The following is a 12,354-nucleotide window of genomic DNA, read 5'->3' as shown; positions in this document are numbered from 1 at the left end:
AAGCTGTTTAATAATAAATATTCGCCAGGCTCGAGAGGCTCCCGAGATCTTGTTTTCCCAATAGATCTCCAGTCTTATGGCTTCCGACCCCAAATTATTATCCTGGACATCAAATATTAGCAGTATTCCTACTCAGGCCCATGGGCTTAACACTTACATCCGACAATAACTATTGTTCTTTTCGTCACTCAGCTCAGATCTGACCTCGGCTATAAACGCGTCGATTTCCTGAGGAGACAATCCTGCTGCCCTCATCATCTTCCAATACGGGCCTCGAAGACCATCCAATACATTTCTGTGCATGTATTGCCCCACCGTCTTCATACGTTGGTCGTCCATCCACTTGCCAACCGGTACCTGAATGTTTTCCTCGTGCACATCCACAACTGTCCGTCCAATTAGTGCAAGTCCATGTTATCACTAGTGTTCCTAGAAATACTCACACCCAATTTCCTGCATCATTTGCTTGTACTGCCGCGCGATCAATATATTCCTTCCCTTCATCAAAGCTCCTCGTATCGCCATTTGATACCATCTGATCAGCGCCATGCCTTTGTAATGCGGGTTTGCTTGTTTAAATTCGGGGTCGTAATCTTGGTATTCGATCCAGCCGCCGGGATTGAGATTTCTAACTAATGAATATTAGGCTTCTGATTCGTTGTCATATGTGTCATGGTACTTACAGGCATGGTCCATGACGGCTTTGGGATTGTAAAAGCATACATTGACAAATCGTAAATGGACATAGTCGAACATGGGATAGCCGGCCCATTCTTCTTCGGCATCGTCTACTTCGAAGCTACAATTGGGTGCCCCGTGTTCGGCCGGTTGTATGGCGGAGAGATCCATACCGTAGACTTGGGAGTCTGGATTTTCCTTGGCTGCGAAATGTTAGTTCACATGCGCAGAGAGAAAGAGGCGGGCGCGTTGGTTGGCGAGCTGTTACCGAATTCGATCGCCCAGATTCCCGTGCCTGTGCCGACGTCCATCACGTTGCTTGGGGCTTTCACGGGAGCCAGGGCCAATTTGTCGCCCGTCATGATGCGGAACATGGCATGTTGGAAGTCGAGACGGTCTTGTTCTTCCTATGTTGAAATCACATTTGTTTAGCAAGTGTTTCCAAAGAAAGCGAGAATGTCAAGAATTTCGAAACGGAGTGTGAAGGGGGAGGAGGAGGAGGAGGAGGAAGAAGAAGAAGGAGAAGAAAGACAGTTCTATCTGACTGAACTCACGGCATCGTTTGGAAACCAGTAGGATCCTTCGTTGTACCGATGATAGTATCTTTCGTTCTCGGCCAAGTAGATGGACCCGGTTTCGTGTATTGATGAACCATCTGGGTTTCGGTCAAAAGCACCGTCGACTTCTCGGAGCCAGCTGGCCTCTGAAGAGTGAAATGGGGACTGTACGGACGAGATCGGTACCGAGCTTGAAGCTGCGAACGCCAGCGAATTCGCTCCAGGACTAGGCTGCACATTCCACGGCCCCATATTTCGACCCGGCAGGGATATAGCATTATTTATAGGGTTTTGAGAGTATATGTTGTACGCCGGTGGAGCTTGAGTAGTATACCACGACTGTATGCCTCGAGATTCTGTCGAGTAGCGTGGGACATGACCGATTGGAGGATTCGCTTCATTCCAAGCGCCTTGCGACATGAAATTCATCCAGGGTGTTGCAGACGTATTCTCTACTGCACCTCTATAGGTCTGCTGTGATCGTCGTACCGCTGAGATCAACTCGGATGGGAACACATAAGCGGGTACGGACATTGGGTTTGCCGGGTAGGGAAGCAGATCCGGCCCGACGACGAAGCTATTCGGCTCGGGAGACGAGTCCGCGTAGGACCATGCCGCCGACGAATGGTTATCGCTATCATCTGTAATTTCCGGGTAGTTGGTCTCCATATTTGAGTGTAGACGACGAAAGAGAGAAACTCGTTGCCGCGGTTTGGCGGTTCCGACCGACTGGGTCTCTCGATTTAACACGCAAGAAGATGATGGTTCCTTGTGTAGACGAATAAATACAGTTTGCTACAGAATAAAAAGACTATCTTCTGCCAACGGTCCAACGTGCATAATGGGGTCCATGACTGGCCAGTCACGAAGCAGAGTTAGGCGCCCTACTATCCGCATACCCAAACCGTCGGGACAGTATGCAATGCAAACAGGCTTCATTTACCCACTTTCGCCGACGAAATGAGAGAAGCGACAGTTCATTGCATGACCTTGCGCCATATTTGTCCATACGCGTCTGTCGAAAAGTACCTCATCGGGCCACTGAGACTCCGACGGATTGATTTTCTATTTGCGGGCCGAATCAACTTTGGTGTTTGTCGTCCGACAGCCATTTCTAGATAGCTGCCTGCATCGTTATTTTGGAAACAACGTTCTGGTTAGCGCTCGTCCTTTCAAGGCATTTTTTCTGGACCGCATGAAAAGAAATATTTTGATGAGTAGCATTTCGAGAGCAGACATTTAATGAACAGCTACCCAGCCACATGCAATCCATCATCCCAGGCCTAAACATGCCCGGGACGATGCTAGCAGCAAGTCTTAATCCGTTGCTCTCTGCTGATGAAAATAACACTACACAGAAAATCTTGTTCGGTAACAGTTCAATTTCTTTGCCAAAGTAAGAATGGAATTCCACGGCATAAGAGAAATAGGAGCTCAAGTATGCGGGGTGATTATGTTGAGGTGCAGTGACCACGATTCAATGTTCTATTTGTATTTGTTTACTCCATTGGAATAACCAAAGTGCTTAGTGTCTGCGTGACTGCCTGATGCCATTTGGCCCCTTTCCATTTGGCAGGCAACGAAAATAATTTTCATCTTGGCAATTCTTTCGACACCACCAATTTACCTCACTTCTTCTTGTGCGCCCAGATCCCAAATTGCGTTGATTCGTTCCACGCAACAACATGGGTAGTGAAAAGGAGAAGACAGCCACGGCAGTGGCAGCGCTTCAGTCCAAGGACCATAAAGCCCTACTCGATACTATCGACAAGCTCCGTTCGAAGGGTATCAGCCAATATGTAGACCTGCCACAGATTGTGGTTTGCGGAGACCAGTCGAGCGGCAAGAGCTCGGTCCTGCAGGCTGTTTCGAACATGTCCTTCCCAATGAAGGACAACTTGGTAAGCAATATTCCATGATCACGCGACTAACTTTTACGCTCTGTGCCACGCACAAATATTTGAATCCGTTCAAGAGACCTTCAAAGCAGGTTACTAACTTCAGATTTTGCAGTGCACCAGATTCGCTACCGAACTCATTCTCAGGCACGTTACTGGAGTAATTGAGACTTGCAAGATCACCATTCAACCAGGCAGCGACCGTACAGACGAGGAAAAATCCCGTCTCAGGGAATTTCAGAAAACTGACTCCACCAAGGAGATCGACATTGGACGTTTGATCGAGAGCGCTAAGGAGATCATGAGACTTGATGACCATTCCAAGCGTTTCAGTTCAGATGTCCTACGCATCGAAATCAGCGGGCCAACACAGCCGAACTTGACGATTGTGGACTTGCCCGGCCTCTTCAGGGCAGGAAACAAGGACCAGACGGCAGACGATGCAGAGATTGTCAACAGAATCGTTCAGTCCTACATGACCAACTCTCTTAGCATCATCCTCGCAGTGGTTTCGGCCAAGAGCGACTTTGCCCTCCAAGAAGTCACACAACTGGCACGGAAGATTAATGTTCACGGAGTCAGAACTATTGGACTTATCACAAAACCAGACACACTCGACGTTGGTTCTGATAGTGAGCGAGCCTATCACGAACTCGCCCAGAACCGTGACGTGCATTTTCGTCTCGGTTGGCACGTTTTGCGCAATCGAGACTACAAGTCTCGTGATTCTACGAATGGAGAACGAGACCAGGCTGAGGATTTATTCTTCTCCCAGGGTGTATGGGCCGCCGTGGCGAGAAAGAATAAAGGCGTCACTGCTTTGCGGTCTCGGCTAAGTGAGGTCTTGACCAGTCACATTCTGGAAGAGCTGCCAGCATTACTCCATAGTGTCGAGACCGAGCTCAAAGAATGCTCTTTTGACCTGGAAAAACTGGGCACCTCAAGAAATACCATCTCAGAGCAGCGTAATTACCTCCTACAATCCAGCTACCACTTCGCCACGATAATCAAAGACTCGATCACTGGTACCTACAACAACGAATTCTTTGGTAGTGCTTTTGAGCCCGAAGGCGGCATGAAAAGGTTTCGGGCAGTGCTTCAGAGTACCCTCGCTGAATTTGCAGAAGCCATGCGCGTAGATGGCCATGCAAAGCAAGTTGTTGATAGACATCGTGAAGGAGGTTCTCGAGAGATCCTGAGAGCTGATTACCTCAAGCAGGTACAGAGTCTTATGAGAGCCTCGAGGGGTTGCGAGCTTCCTGGTACCTTCAACCCAGCCATCATCGGAGCTCTCTTCCAACAGCAGTCCAAACCTTGGCAAGGTATTCTCAGCCGCTATTCGGAGAAAATCCTCGACGCCGCCAGCTGCACTATTGACGCAGTCCTGAGTCATGTTGTCGATTTCGATACCAGATCCAAGTTGTGGCAGGAACTCATAGCTCCAGAGTTGGATCAACTGAAAGATACTCTGAATAAGAAAATGTCAGAAATTCTTGCCTCACACACCTCAGGACATCCAATCACCTATAACCACTACCTCATCGAGAATGTGCAGAGGGCACAAAATCAGCGGGTTCGTGAGAAGATGAGAGCGCGTCTACAGCGTTATAGCGATGCCAACGGGATCCTGCAGCAGGGATTGACAGTTGATTCGCTAATCAACATCCTTGTTGAACGAGACACTGAAGCCGATATGGAAATATTTGCAAGTTCTAGAGCTACTGATATCATGTTGGCATATTACAAGGTGTGTCCCCCTCCCTCTCCCGTTCGAGGTTTCCATAAGTTTGACCCCGGGAACTGATATTGTTTAGGTCGCGTTGAAAAGGGTCATAGATGATTTTGGTGACCTTGTTATCGAAGCCTGTCTGGTTTCCAGGCTTCCCGACTTGTTCAGCCCTGGCCGGGTCAGCACTCTAAATGATTCTCAGATTGAGTGCATTGCAGGAGAGAGCGTAGAGATCACGGAAGATCGGGCAGCGTTTTCAGCGAAGAAGAATGCACTTGAAGAGTGCCTCAGCGAGATAAGGCGTTTGGTCAAGCTTCATCAGCACCATCAGCGTCAGCTCCAGCGTCAAAGTCTTTGGGAGAAAGGTAAGTCACCGTCGGCTGTTAGAGCGACATACCAGGAGTGCTGATAAGCCATATCCATCATCGCAGACACAGGACGTAACACCAAAGCCTCTAGAAAATCGATGGGATCGTTGAAATCGAAAAGCGAAACAGTGTCGTCCAAATTAGCGGGTCGGGATCCTCTTCAATCACCTTCAGTCAAGAGTAGTCCTGCTGTCAATCCGACAACTTCAACGGCGAGCTTGTTTCCTGGCAATAAGCAATCATCCTTAACCACCTCCATTGATGCTGTTTCCAGTTTGACGACTACCTTATTTGGTGATCGTACTTCTAGTACCCAAAATAAGCCTGCCTTCGGCGCGTCCACGACGGGAACTACAGGCGGTGGTCTTTTCGGCGGCGGCGGCACGACTACATCGTTTGGCTCGGGCAATGCATTCAACGCACCTGCAAACACAGCCCTGGGAGCCCCGGTTGGTGATGCTCCTGGAACCGCAACCACCGCGTTCTCGCCCACACTGGAAAAAGAGTCTATCGCTGGTCTTGCCCAGAATTCGTATCAGAGCATTCTCTTCCAGGAGCCCTACAAGAAGTGGTCCGCCGAGGAGCTGCGTCTAGCCGATTACGCACAAAACCGTCGTTTTGGCAGTGGTTTTGGCCCTACTGGTCAACAGATTACCTTTTTCGGTGCTGGTAGTTTTGGCACTAATCCACCACCTTCAGCTTCAGCTGCCAACACACACCCTGCTAACAGCCAGTCATGTTCGACTCCAAATGGTTCTGGTGGCTGGACAGGGCGAGGCCAAGGTCGAAATCCTTGATTCCATGAAAAGTCGGTTACATCATGAAGAACGAGCCAATGTATGGCTTCCTGTATGTTACTAAAGTCAGAGGTGGTGTTTTGGCCATTGGTCATGACCGATCGAGGCCCCTTATAGGGTCGCACTGTATGTTATGATATGCAATGGTCTATAGCTTCCACTCGCCAAACACAAACTTGCCATGATGGGATTTTTTACGTTCTCAGCTGGTCTTGGCTGTGGCAATAGGGCATGCCTGTAACTGTATGAAAATGCTGTTGTAGAGTTAATAATCAATGTGAAATTAAGGCAGCGTTTCACACATAATCTCTTCCTTAATAACATATGATTGATTGATGGTTATAGACGATTTTCTAAACCCTTTAGCAATTCATCTCATCCTGGGAACAGAAGATGATTCACCATAAAGAACCAAAGCCTTTGCGAGTTATTGCGATTTTGTGCGTTCGTGCTGGTCAGGCCTTGTGAAAATACCATTCACCCGAGGGCAAAAAATCCAGAAGATAAATCAAGCTCAAAAGTGGGAAAGATAAGATATCAGTTCCATTCATCACTCTCTCTCACTCTAGTGTCAAGCATAAATTGCCACCACCGACCCTATTGGTCATAGTTGAAGACACGTTCCGGAGACGCAGTTGGGTTGACCATTCAACTCCGCGCTGGCCTTAGAAATAGAGTCATGTGGAAGGGCACGGAAAAGCAAGCCAGGTGGAAAAGAAGGCGACTTGAGAGATGTACATCCATGTTGAGAATAACATCTTTACCAGGGTCGTTACAAGTGAAATCACCCGAGTTTCTCGCTTATCAAATTGCAGACTCTAGAATACATTGAAATCTGATATTCTTGAACTATAAATGTCATTACTAATTAGACATGAAAATCCGACCTTGCATTCGCAATTTTAGTGCAAACAAGCGAGGAATTAGACCTTGACTTTCTGGCTTGTATTGTCCAACAGTCTATTTGATTGTGCCTGGTTTTGAGTCAATATGGAAATGAGAATAATCATGGGTTAGGCTTCTTGTGGTAGTCCAGTATAATGCTGCTACTATACGCGGTAACCTGGCAGTGATATCGATAACCCCTTGCTTACCCCGCCAACCCCTCCAAGGGAAAGCTGCTGTTGACAAACAGGCAGTGGAACCTCTCGGCCCAGGCACCAGCATTTTGTCCATTGTTAGGTATTCTCGAAGTCAACCACGAGTCGCAAATTCAAACCTCTGAACCACCCAATCGCTGCCCAAGGTCTTTGCTACCACTCGAGAAACAACGCTCATAAACTGATACCTAAAACCCGCACACGAAAATGCCGGCCCCATCACCACTCAAGATCGCGACCCAGGCTGTCTCGCGCCTGGTTACGGAAGAAAAGTACTACCAAAAGGAGCTCTCCTCGCAGAATGCTCGCATTGAGAAGCTCGACGCCGACATCAAGAATGGCAGCGACACGGACAGCAATGCCGAATTTATGCTGAAGCAAGAGGTGAGCTTAAATCTCTCCTGCCTGGGACACCTTGAGTTACGGGAAGGCCTTCACTTTTCTGGGCATGACACAGTCCAGCTACCTCGAAATCTCTTGCTGCTAGATACAGATGACTAATTCATGGGACTTTTCACCGCACAGCAAAAAGCAATGGAGGAGACAAAGGCCGTCTTTGGACCCCTGAAGCAACGCATATTCGAGGCCACCCAGCGGCTCGAGGAGCAAATCGCCACGGCCGAGGGCGCCCAAGATGCAAACCAGGACGAGTTGACCAAGGCAAAGGAGGTGCTCGCCAGTGCGCCCAAGGAGGAGGCTTGAGGTGGACTTACATTGGAAGACGGTCGCTTGGAGCAGTGGAAAAGAGAGGAAACAGACGTGTATGATAACGAAAGAGACGACACCCGAAAATGATACCACCTTGAGCATCGGTCACGAGAAATAAACCTTCACAATAGGGCTAGATTCCATAAGAACAAAATCGCAAGAGAGAAAGATGTCTTATCAAGATTGCTAGTCTTTCATTGAATGTCTAACCGCTGATTTGGGTATAATGTTGCAAGCCATAACTCCTTTTTCTCATTATCAGCCAGACCTCTGTGGCCCTCATGTAGTGTCCATCTTGTCGTCATTGCCAGCCGGAGCATCCACAGTGATCCGTGGTGTTGGCGCATCGCGAGTGTCCTCGGTGTTGCCCTCTGCCATCGGTGTATCACCAGCCTGTGCCGAATCGCCCATCTCGATATCCTCACCATCTTCCGGCTCGTCCTTGGCAGCCTGGCTGTCCGCAGCTGGTGTGCCTGCCACACTGTCGGCCCTCGGTGTCGGTGCCTGGCTTGCTCCCATGGAGAAAGTGCCCGACGGCTCTGGCTTGGGCTTCAGGCTGTCACCGGCAGCATTTGAACCGTCCTCGGGTGCCGGTGTTCGACCACTACTGCTGCCAGGACGCAATGGCGTGGCACCTCCCTCGCTGCGTGGTGCCGGAGTGGCATTACCGCTCTGGCTTCCCTTGGCAGGCGTATCGGCAGCCGCACCATCGTCCTCGCCGGCATCCTCATCCATGCCCTCCCTTCTCTCGACCTCTTCCTGCTCGTCGCGGATCATCTTGCGCAGGTTGACGCCCTCGTCGACCAGCTTGTCAAACTGCTCCTTGCGCTCGCGCCAAGTTCCACCATACGTCTCGCTCTCGCGCTGGAGCTCCTCGCACTCCTCGGTCAGCTTGTCGATGTTGGCGCGCTGCTCCTCGCGGGGCCGCAGCATGCGGTTCCCCGTGATCTTGTCGGCGAGCTCGTCGAACTTCTTGCGCTGCGCCAGCGTCGCCCGCGCCTCGTCGAGCTGCGCCCGCAGCGCCGCGTTGGACTGCCGCACCGACTCCATCGTGTCGAGGATCCGGCCCCGGTCGTGGGCGTAGCGCTCCCGCTCCGCCGCGTTCTGCGTCGCTAGGAATTGCAACCGGTCAATCACCACGTCAAAGGCCTGGAAGTCAAACAGGACGTCCTCTCGCAGCTCCCGGAGATCGGCCGCCAGCTTTTCGGGTTTCGGCGGTGCCGCATCTTCGGCCTTTTCTTCTGCGGCATTGTCGGGTGGAGGTGTCGGCAGCTTGAAGATGTTTGGATTTGTGAGGGAGCCGGGGGCGAGCAGGCGTTTGGTCAGGCGCAGGAACGGGCGCGTCTCGAGAGGAAGAAGGCGTTGGTGATGGAGCTCGTTCTCCTCTGCATCGTCGAGCAAGGCATACTGGTTTGACGCCATGGTTTAAGAACCTCTATAGAGTCGGAATATTGATAGAGGTTGCGATTGGCGTGGTCGTCTTGTCGCGTGTGTGTTTTCAAGAATCAGAAAAGATTCCTGCTGGCCCGTAGGTAAGTACAACGTTGCGGCTAGAAGCTGCATAAAGACAAGCTAGTACAAAAATGGGACCTCGATTGGATTATACTATTATGTATCACCCATCCATGTTCAGGATACAGGACTATTGCTCTAGATCTTCAAGATCATGTGGTTTGCATCATCTGCAGTATGCAAGATTACTTATTGCTTGACAATCATCTTGTGGTATCTATCGTACATTAAAAAAGAGCACTGTGTGCCCCAGCCTAAAACCCAAGCAAGCAATCACTTCGTAAAGACAACACAATGCATTCCTAGGCATTTGTTACTTGTTTTTGACCACGTTTTTATCTTCTATAGAGATAAAATTTGCGGCTCAGCCCTTGACGAGATTCCTGGCCTTTCTTCTCTCGTCCTCGCTCAGCACCCATTCGATGCCGTCATCGCCTTCCGCCATCAACTCTTCCCACTCATCATCTTCTATATTAACAACCATCAAAATCTGGCTGACCCTGTTGAACAGGTCCCGCACGCTGTAATTACCCTTGGCTACAATGCTGATAATACCTGTGAAGTCTCTCTCCATTCTAATGGCACCATAGGCGTTTGCCTTTCCGGCATATCGCCATACTCTCCTTTCCAAAATGGTAGCAAGCTCCTTTGCCATCCTGTTCATAAGCGTGGCGAATGGTCTCGGTGCCATGATGCGTTCAATAGGCTTGACAAGTGCCAGCCATCGGCGCTCAAATTGCCGTTGCACATGGTCAAGCATGTCCTCCTCGTCTTCGTCATTTTGTCGCGCTATCTCGGCCAGCTCGTCTTCTGTGAGACTATAATCTGCGTCACGGAAGGTCTCCTGGGTGACCAACTTTAGACGCTTGTCCATGACGTTTGAGAAAAGGTGTGCCACTCCTTCATTGAGGAGTTCGGATGCTTTGAGTGAGATACTCGAGTTGAGCCCCTTCAACGAAGAGACGATTGCATCGGCATCGTGTTCAAATGGGAAAGAGGCAGCCAATGGATTAGAGCCAGCTGTGCTTCCAGAGTCCGTCGATATGCCAAGACGCGATGTGATAATTCGATCAAGATACTCGATCGCTACATCGAGACTGTTGATGAGCACTATGAATGCAACGATCTTGTCCTCTGGGGGCGGGGCTCCTTGTATGGCTGCTTGGGGGTAGCAATCGTGTTGCATCCTTCTCTGAATAACGCCAATGAAATCGGCGCTGAGCACTCTGCTCACTGTCGGGATGACTGAAGTAACGACATCCCGCTGTGAGGTGGCAATACATCTTTCGATGACAGCACTCACTATGTACATGACATCGTCGACGGCTGATATAATGTAGGGTGGGTTGCCATCAATGGGCTTGCTTTGACTGAGCGAAAGACCTGATGGCGATTCGTCGAGCTGGAATGCCTTTTCGACCGATCTCCTGAAAAAGAAGGTCGACATGACTGAATATGGTGTGCTCAGCTTGGCGGAGACCTTCTTGCCCAAGTTTGAGTTGGTCAAAAGATCGGGAAGTGATAGTTCGGTATCTTCAGCCATGGCGGGATTCTGTAACATGTTAGTTTTCTGATATTCGGGTCTCCACCAGCCAAATCAACTTACTCGGCATTTTCCTGCAAGGAATCTTGAGTATAATGCCCATCTGCCCAGCATGACAGCAATTTCCCGGAGCAGCTCGTCGACCTCTTTCATGTCGACGCCTTCGTCCTCGCTTGTTCTGTTATTTCCACCACCCAATGCTGGTGAGTTCATCCTGGGTGTGCCAGCCAGGCCTTTAGACGACGGCACGAAAGTCTGAACCAAAAAGGAGAACGGGTAACTCTTGACATCAGTGAGTCTCCTGTCCACGCCCCTCTCATCGCTCCAGGAATCGAGTATAATGCCACCCTGCACATCTGCCTCCATCTGTAATCTTTCAATCACTTTCACCATTTGTCCTGCACCGTAATGTCTTTCGACCAAGCCGCCATGACCCTCGACGATCTGTGCAATATGTTCGAATAATTTGGTGAGTGCATTGGCGTAGAAAAATCCGTCTTTCCGGCCCTGACCTCCGGGAACCTCTTTGAGCGTCTGCCGGGCCGTGCCAGCAACTCCTTGGCAGACATATCGCCCATAGACGTCCAATCCCGTATCGCCTCTTCCAATCAATGGAAATAGTTTGAAGAAGCGGGTGACCTTGGTCCCATCCCCCTCCTTGGCCGCCTTTTCGAATTCTCTCAAGAACAATCCACAAAGACTCTCCTTGGCATTCTCGAGCGTTACCCACGGCGCATCAGGAACCTCGACACTGGGTACGATGCTGGCAGCAAAGCCGCCACGGATGATAGCCTCTGGCACCTTGGATGCTCGTGCAATGTAGCCTGCCGCAGCCTCCCAGTCCTGAGGTGCTCCCATGGAGCCCACAACACCATGGACGCATGCCTTGAGTTCTGCAACCTGTTCGACGACTTGCAACGTCTGCTGTACTCGGTCCTTCTCTAGATCGAGCTCCTTGACTCTATTCGAGAGTCTTCCTGCGGTATCGGCGGCGCTCGACAGCATGCCATTTGATATCGAGCGGGTAGCTATCACTTGGGATCCGAGATTGGCTCGCAGTATGTCGAGTCTACTGAGCTCGCGGGAAAGATCCGCTTGGAAAGATAGCAAGTTCTTCAATCGAGAAGTGATGGCGGCTTCGCGGGTATGCAGTGCGGCCAGAGAGGCGCGCACATCTTCGAGTGAGCTGGCATCGTGGACCGACGGGCCACTACCGCTGTTGCTATTGCTGTTCACCTTGGCGAGGCCATCGGACCTGTGGGCTGCAGAGTCGCCATTGGGGAGGTTGGTGGCGGACATTGGGGCCGTGAACTGAGTCGGCGCATGTCGAAACGGGGTTGGGATCTTATGACAGTCGCAGGCGCCGGCTGTTGCCCTTTCACAGCTTCTGGCCTTTGGGAATCTCGGGTGTCTCGATTGTGATGAGGTGTCCCCCGCCAACACGCATGCGCAATAGTAGGTAAT

General features: G+C 50.4%; 5 protein-coding genes across 5 annotated transcripts; 2 read left to right on the top strand and 3 right to left on the bottom strand.

Annotated features, from left to right (window-relative positions):
- Positions 1-74: 74 nt before the first annotated feature.
- PFICI_01127 (uncharacterized protein) lies at positions 75-1,904 on the bottom strand (the record flags this gene model as incomplete). The annotated part of the gene is made up of 6 exons (XM_007829708.1): positions 75-102; positions 158-386; positions 444-632; positions 684-881; positions 947-1,085; positions 1,233-1,904. 6 exons carry the CDS (start codon positions 1,902-1,904, stop codon positions 75-77), a joined length of 1,455 nt encoding a protein of 484 aa, XP_007827899.1.
- Positions 1,905-2,920: 1,016 nt separating this feature from the next.
- On the top strand, positions 2,921-6,027 carry PFICI_01126 (uncharacterized protein; the record flags this gene model as incomplete). The annotated part of the gene is made up of 4 exons (XM_007829707.1): positions 2,921-3,136; positions 3,249-4,880; positions 4,948-5,227; positions 5,294-6,027. 4 exons carry the CDS (start codon positions 2,921-2,923, stop codon positions 6,025-6,027), a joined length of 2,862 nt encoding a protein of 953 aa, XP_007827898.1.
- Positions 6,028-7,334: 1,307 nt separating this feature from the next.
- Positions 7,335-7,829, top strand: PFICI_01125 (uncharacterized protein; the record flags this gene model as incomplete). Its single annotated transcript, XM_007829706.1, has 2 exons — positions 7,335-7,511; positions 7,653-7,829. 2 exons carry the CDS (start codon positions 7,335-7,337, stop codon positions 7,827-7,829), a joined length of 354 nt encoding a protein of 117 aa, XP_007827897.1.
- A 285-nt stretch (positions 7,830-8,114) lies between these two features.
- On the bottom strand, positions 8,115-9,257 carry PFICI_01124 (uncharacterized protein; the record flags this gene model as incomplete). Its single annotated transcript, XM_007829705.1, has 1 exon — positions 8,115-9,257. One exon carries the CDS (start codon positions 9,255-9,257, stop codon positions 8,115-8,117), a length of 1,143 nt encoding a protein of 380 aa, XP_007827896.1.
- Positions 9,258-9,711: 454 nt separating this feature from the next.
- PFICI_01123 (uncharacterized protein) lies at positions 9,712-12,189 on the bottom strand (the record flags this gene model as incomplete). Its single annotated transcript, XM_007829704.1, has 2 exons — positions 9,712-10,899; positions 10,954-12,189. The coding sequence occupies 2 exons, from the start codon at positions 12,187-12,189 to the stop codon at positions 9,712-9,714; spliced, it is 2,424 nt and encodes an 807-aa protein (XP_007827895.1).
- Between the last annotated feature and the right edge of the window lie 165 nt (positions 12,190-12,354).

This window comes from Pestalotiopsis fici, assembly GCF_000516985.1.
Source record: "Pestalotiopsis fici W106-1 unplaced genomic scaffold PFICI_Scf_1, whole genome shotgun sequence".
Classification (NCBI taxonomy): domain Eukaryota; kingdom Fungi; phylum Ascomycota; class Sordariomycetes; order Amphisphaeriales; family Sporocadaceae; genus Pestalotiopsis; species Pestalotiopsis fici.
This window is presented reverse-complemented; position numbering and strand designations above follow the sequence as displayed.